A 7,850-nucleotide genomic window follows, 5' to 3' on the forward strand; every position below is an offset into this window, starting at 1 on the left:
CAAGACATATAATAATCAAGCTCTCCAAAATCAAAGATAAAGACAGGATCTTGAAAGCAGCTAAGGAAAAGAGAAATATAACATACAAAGGTAAGCAAATCAGATTAAGCTTGGATTTCTCAACAGAAACCATGCAGGAAAGAAGGCAATGGGGAGATATATATAAAACCCTGAAAGAAAAAAACGGCCACCCAAGAATCCTCTACCCAGCAAAGCTGTCAATCAAATACGATGGTGTAATCAAAACATGCTTGGTAAAGTGGAGGATCAGTGAAAGAAAGGAAGACTGTCAATGAGATGGACTGACACAGTAGGTTCAAACATAACAACACTTGTGAGGATGGCAGTGGAGCCGGCAGTGTTTCATTCTGTTGTGTAAAGAGTCGCTGTAAGTCAGAGCCAACTAGGAGACACCTCACAGCAATAACAACCTAAACGATGAGCATTTTCCCGGGGTAAACTGTATGCTCTAAAATCAACGGTCTGTCATAAAGAAATAAATTGTTTATTTAAAAAAAAAAAAAATTGCTACCATGGCCAGCACCACTTGTCTGTCAGTTTGTCATATGTACTAGATTGGGTTTTGCTGTGATTCTGGAAGCTATGCAACAGGTATTTTAAATACCAGTGGGGTCACTCACAGTGCACAGGTTTCAGCTGAGCTTCCAGATTAAGACTAACTAGACAGTTTACTTCTGAATACACTAAAAACCTTACGAATAGCAGTGGAATGTTGCCAAATAGCACCAAAATATTGAACACTGAAGCATGATGAAGAGCATCAGAATACTGTCAGATAGAATGCTGGAAGATGAAACCCTCAGGTTGGAAAGCACCCAGAATATGAGTGGGGAAGAGCTGCTACCTCAAAGTACAGTTGACTGTAATGATGCTGATGGAATAAAGTTTTCAGGCCCTTCATTTGCTGATGGGACAAAACAAACTATTCAGAATAATAATCAGAACATGTTTGTACGAAATATGAATCTAGGAAAATTGGAAGCTGTCAAAAATGAAGTGAAACACATAAACACTGATATCCTAGCAATTCGTGAGCTGAAATGAACTGGTATTAGCCATTCTGAATCTCAAAATCACATGGTTTATTATGCCAGGAATGAAAAATTTAAGAGGAAAAGCATCACATTCGTCATCAAAAAGAAAATTTCAAGGTCTGTCTTGAAGTACAATGCTTTCTGTGATAGAATAACATCTATACCTATAAGGAAGATGAGTTAATACCACTATTATTCAAATTTACACACCAATCACTAAAACCAGTGATGATGAAATTGAAGAATTCTATCAACGTCTTCAGTGTGAAATTGATCAAACATGCAATCAAGATGCATCGATAATTACTAGCAATTGGAATGCAAAGACTGAAAACAAAGAGGAAGGATCAGTAGTTGGAAAATATGGCCTTAGTGAAAGAAACAATGCTGGAGATCACATTACAGACCAATGAATTCTTCATTGCAAATAACTTTCAAACCAGATAGAAGACACAGAAATCAAATTGACTACATCTGTGGAAAGAGACGGTGGAAAAGCTCCATATCATCAGCCAAAACAAGGCCTTGAGCAGACTGTGGAACAGAACATCTGTTGCTCATATACAAGTTCAGGCTGAAGATGAGGAAATTTAAAACAAGTCCGTGAGAGCCAAATTATAACCTTGAACATATCCCACCTTAATTTTGAGATCATCTGAAGAAAAGATTTGATGCATTAGACACTGAAAACCGAAGACCAGAAGTGTTGTGGTTTGACATCAAGAATACTAAAGAATACAAGAAACAAAGGGAATTAAGTAGACAAAAAGAAGGATAAGACCAAAATGCATCTCAGAAGAGACTCTAAAACTTGCTTTCCAACACAGACATGCTAAAGCAAATGGAAGAAATGAAGAGGTAAACAAGCTGAGTAGAAAATTTCAAAGGTAAACTAGGGAAGACAAAGTCGAATATTACAATGATAGGAACAAAGACCTGGAGTTAGAAAAGCAAAAGGGAAGAGCATGTTCAGCATTGAGAATATGCTTAGAGAACTGAAGAAAAAAACTCAGCCTTGACTTGCAATATTAAAGGATTCCATGGGCAAAATATTGAATGATACAAAAAACATCAGAAGATAGAAAGAAAACAGTCACTGTATCAAAAAGAAATGGTTAGTGACTATGTGTTAATCATTTGAACCACCCAGGGACTCATTATATCTCACCAGTCACTTCTTGGAAACCCTGTACCTTGGAAAACCTGTGGGTTGGAACCGACTCAACAGCAATCAACAACATGTAATCAATATAAAAATACTGAGATTTTAAATTTTTTATTGTGGTGAAATACGAGGGAGCGTCATAAAATTAATGGAATTAAAAGATAATGGAATCAGGACTGACTGTGAGGGTTGGAAATATAAAGGTAGGGAGGGGAGGGGAGTGATTGACTTTGCAGTCTAGGAGCGGAGGTCCCTGGGACCATCAAGGGAGAAGAGCGGAGAGCAGGACCCTACCACCCAGAGAAGCAGCGATGCCTGAGATGGAGACAGAGACGATGACATGGAGAGACAGAATGCTGGGAACTCTAGACCCAGAGAGGGAAAGGGGCTGTGTTGACCACCAGGGGGCAAGCTTGCAGGGTATACCCTTTGGTTGGTTGATGATGCATGGAGGGGATTGTAACCATGGCAATGAAATGATATACAATAGGATGAATGTAAAGCTAATGTTCTCCCATGTAAACTATCATATAATTCACAATAAAACATTTTTTTTTTAAAAAAAAGCTCATGAACAGCCATCTAAGGTGCAATAATTGTTTGCTCCATGTGTGGAAGAAAGAAGAGTGAAAATTGAAGACGCTTGGAATCTAATTAGTCCAACAAATTAATGGAACATGTGAATATCAGTCTCCACAACTCTGAGATCAGAGCTAGTGCCCAGCTACCAACAACTCTGAAAGGGATCACATTAGAAAGTTCTGGATAGAGTGGGGGGAAAAGTGGAACAAAATTTTAAAATATTTTTAAAAACCTTGGGGTTTACTGGTCAGAAAGAGAACCCAAGACTATGGCCCTCTACCAACCTTCGGATCTGGAAAGGGACTCACCCTCATGGCCCAATTTTCAGCCAGACAATTGATGTGTGTATATATATGAGGGGCAACAACACAAGCAAGGTATGCTCACCACGGAATGGTCAATCATTCAAAATCAAAAGGGCAACATTTACAGAAGAACAAAGTTGAGAAGGGATGGGAAAGTGAGTGGAACGGAAAATAGGAACCACACACAGGGAGGAAGTAGGATAAGTGTTGTTGCATGGAGGGGATTGTAATCTTTGATACGAAATAAAGTGTATGATTTGCTGAATGTAAAAAAAAAAGGAATTTTTTTTTGAAGCCTTCTCATTTATATATATATATATATATATATAAATTTGTCTCATTAACCATTTTTACGTACACAATTCAGTTATACCACTCACCATGTTATACTATCATTGACACTATTTACAAAAGTTTTTCACTTCCTTCATTACCTCAAATAGTAACTCAGTAATTTAAATAATAACTCAGTAAATTAATAACTGTCATTCCCTTTCCCAACCAGCCTCTGATAATCAATCATTGATAAACTTTTGTGTAAATTCATTTGCCTATTCTAGATATAAGCAACCATCAGGAACTCAAAAGATGTATTTGCTTTAGACAAGTCTAGTGCAAAAGATCTCTTTTAAAGTGTTAAAGAGCAAAGATGTCACTTTGCAGACTAAGGTGCACCTGACTCAAGCCTTGGTATTTCAAAGCACCTCAGAGGCATGTGAAACTTGGATATTCTTTTATGAAGTGTTAAGTTATACTAATTCTACCAATCAATCAAGAAACACAGATTTTAAAAAAAGTTAAAAGCCCAATAAAGAAGTGAAATATTTATGGGGTAACTGAGTCATATATTCTCATCCTCACTTTACTTGGTTTAGAGCTCCCACTCCTCCTATACTGACTCTCCCACTTTTCTATTCTTACCCTCTTGCCTTCCACCAACCACATTCAAACACATCCAAGAAACCTCTCCATTCCAATTACCTATTTATATTACAAAGTTGTTGCTTTGCTTTTATACATCATCCACTCATCATCAAATGTATTACCTATAACTCTATTCCTCCCCTAAGGTAACTTTCGAATCAAGGAGATACACTAATAAGATTATTTGTTGTTGCTGTTGTTAAGTCCCGTTGAGTCAGTTCCGACTCATAATGACCCTGTAGAGGGTTTCCGAAGAATAGCTGGTGAGCCTGAACCACAAGCCTTGCAGTTCAAACCAACCTTGCAGTCCAGTGCATTAACCTGCAGTGCCATAACAGGACTCCAATGAGATTATAAGCAGGAGGAAAAGAAAGTTAGTAGAAGGAATGCTACAGATAGTTTACACTTATTAAAGCAGGAAATGACTACGGTAAAATTCAAATTGTATGAAAACAGAGTTGGGAGCGGTCAAGGTGGTAAGCAGCAGTTTAAACATTTATCACGGAGTCCTGGTGTGGCACACTGTGGGCTAATGAGTCAGACTGCAAAGTCATTTGAACTGCAAGATCGGTGGTTCAAGCTTACCAGCTGCTCCTTGGAAACCCTATACAGGGCCACTTTGGGTCAGAATCGACTCAACGGCACTTAACAACAACAACAACAACAATAGTATCAGGAGCCTTAAATAAAAAGAATAAATTGAGAAGTTATGTTAAGTTCAACAATGAGCCACGGAAAAATGAGGCTTTCTGTTCCCATAAAGCTTTACAGCCTCGGAAATCCTATACAGGGTCTCTATGAGTCGCAACCAACTCCATGGCATACCATGGATATCCCACCACCTGGGATAGGCAAAGCTCTGGAGTTGCAGCTGGGGTAAAGTTCTGACAATGGTAGAAAGCACTGTCCTAAATCTGTGATGATAAAGGTTGGGAGGCGAAATAAATAGCAGCTTGAGAGCTAGAAAAGCCCTAGTGGCACGGTGGATTAAGCAGTAGACTGCTAATCACCAGATGTGCAATTCAAACCCACCGTTGCTCTGTGGGAGAATGATGACGATGTCTGCTCATGTAATGATGTATAGTCTCAAAAACTCAATGGAGCAATTCTACTTGGTTACTGAGTCCTTATAGACTCAATAGCAGTGGGTTTAGAGAAGTAGAAGGAATCCTAAGTAGTGCAAATGGTTAACATATTCAGCTGATAAGAAAAAGGTTAGAAGTTTGAGTCCACCCTAAGACACATTTCGGAGCACGCAGTGGCTCTATAGGATAAGTACTGGACCACAAACCACAAAGTCAGCAGTTCAATCCCATCATTCATGCCACAGGAAAACGATGAAGCTTTCTACTCCTGGAAAGATTTACAGCCTCAGAAAACCTACACTGGGTTGCTATGAGTCAGAACCAACTCAATGGCACTTAACAACAACAAAAAGGCCCAGTGGAAGAAAGGTCTGGCAATCTACTGCTGAAAAATCAGCTATTAAAAACCACAAGGAGTCAGAATGTGCTGGTATCAATGCTACGGCAAATGGTTAGCAGATTTACAGAGCTACATGGGAGTGCTTTATGAGGCAGAAAGGGTTTGGAAATGCCTTCAGGGGATATGACACTGAATGTGATTCCAAAATATTTTCAGTTCAGGAACAATCTCTCAGATAAAGAACTTCATTTTGTAGGGACAGACAATTAATAGAGCAGTATGGTAACAACTATCCTACAAGTTGAAAAAGTGAAGATCACCAGGTAAAGTTCTTGTTTTCAGGGAGTCCTTGGAGAATTCTATCATGAAGTCTTCACCTCTTGAAGTCAAAGAAAAAGTAGGACTCGGTGCAGAGAACTTATGTCCTGAGGATGTCACCTGTCCAAACAGAAATTAATACTTAAGAGGTAATCATAAGACACAAAATTACAAACTAAAGTTTTATTACTGAATTTTCCTCCAAATAGGTTGAATGAATTCTAATCATCTACATTATAAACACATTATCTAGAGCTACAAGAGGTAAAGAACTCTAAATGCGTCTGCCAAGGACAGAATAAACTCACTCTCCCTATGACTTACTAAAACCTAGCCACCTTGTCCTTCTTTCCCTTCCTCAAATCTCCCTTTTTGGTAATCACACTTGCTGGTTTTTTGCCTGGAATGCTTTTGCTTCTACTCTTGATGCATATGAAGAAATCTACCCTAATCATCCATTCTAAATAGATTCTTCCTATAATTCAGAGACCTTTTACAGATTTTTCTGCATCGCAACTATTTGTTCTCTTGATTAACATTTGTCTTTCCCTACTGGTTTCTAAAGTATTTAAGAATAAAGTGGTTTTGTTTACCTTAAAACGTCTTACAAGTTCCTGACATACAGAATACATTCAATAAGCACTTGATGAATTTCTATTTACCCAAGAATTTTTGGACTTCTGGTTTGGCACTGGATCAGCACTGGAATGCGAACCAAAAGGTTGGCAGTTCAAACCTACCAGCTGCCCCTCGGAAACCATATATAGGATCACTATGAGTCAGAACTAACCCGACAGCACTTGCAACAACAATTTGAATTTATAATCTCAGAGTAAAAATTTCACAGTCTGTCAATTTCATGTATGACCTGTACATTTCTAACTAAGATTATGCCTTGAGATTTTATATCATTTGGGCTATTCCTGGGATTCTTTTTCTATTATATTTTATAACTGATTGAGAAAAGCAATTATTTTTCTAGTTTATCTTATCTTCAGTTCCATTATTAAATTCTTAACATTCTACTAACTTTTAAGTGATTCTTCTAAAATTTTTTCTTCTTTTCTAATATGTATGGCTCTCATTTAAGTCACACTGCAATAATCAAAATACATTCAAATAACAAAGTGGACAGTGGTCATCCATATTTTGTTCTTCTTTTTCACAGAAATTATTCTTCCATTTTATCACTCAAATAACAGTCGTTGGTTGCTGACAAACATTCTTGATAACATTTAAAAATATCATCCAGTCTTATACTTTTATCCTATCAGTTTCTTATAGATTCATTTCTGCAAGACTAACAACAAATTTTGACTCCCCATTACTACAATTCTGTTTGTACTATACCTTATTTGCTTCCCACGCAGTCCGCTCTGCTGATTTGAAATTATAATCCAAATAATGATGTGAATTTTCTGAATCTCTGGGAGGGTAACATAAAATTGCTAAGGTGCGAAAAGAAAACAGGTATCTTTTATATGATAGTTTGTCCAATGCCAAATAACTTTATAACGTTATATTTAACATATAGTTTGCTTACAATCATTTTGATTAGAATCCTTATCAGACATGGCTATCATTCGAAAATTGTCTTCAATATTAAAGACGGTACATTCTTTTGGAAAGTTTTCTTTATCTGGGAACTAGAAAACACAGATCCATGTATTAGTTTATTTCGATAAAACAAAAGTTTATATGTGTATACATAGATACACGTTTGTTAGCTGTTAGTCATTGTGAGTTGCTATTGAGTCAAGTCCACCCTTACTGAACTTATGTAAACAGAATACAACTACTCCATAAGGTTTTCAAGGCTGTGATCTTTCTGAGGCAAATAGCAGGGCCTTACTACTGACACATGCCTATGTGGGTTTGATCTGCCAACCTTTTGGTTAGTAGTCTAGTACTTAGCCATTTGCACCACCTAAAAATTCTACAGATCAATATATAGGCACACACACACACACACACACACAAATATATTTATGGAATCTTGTGTGGTGCTGTGAGTTAATTTGCTGGACTGCAAGGTCAGTTTGAACCTCAAGGCCAGTTGTTCAAGCTAGCCAGACA

At 37.5% G+C, this 7,850-nt stretch overlaps 1 protein-coding gene across 1 annotated transcript in view; it reads right to left on the minus strand.

The window, feature by feature from the left end:
* LOC102832563 (chromosome unknown open reading frame, human C4orf21) overlaps window positions 1–7,850 on the minus strand; it is a 160,912-nt gene that overhangs the window by 103,867 nt on the left and 49,195 nt on the right. The window contains 1 exon segment of the mRNA XM_006872257.1: window positions 5,747–5,894. Coding sequence (XP_006872319.1) covers window positions 5,747–5,894 — 148 coding nt within the window.

The sequence above is a fragment of the Chrysochloris asiatica genome, unplaced genomic scaffold (genome assembly GCF_000296735.1).
Source record: "Chrysochloris asiatica unplaced genomic scaffold, ChrAsi1.0 scaffold00188, whole genome shotgun sequence".
NCBI classification, from domain to species: domain Eukaryota; kingdom Metazoa; phylum Chordata; class Mammalia; order Afrosoricida; family Chrysochloridae; genus Chrysochloris; species Chrysochloris asiatica.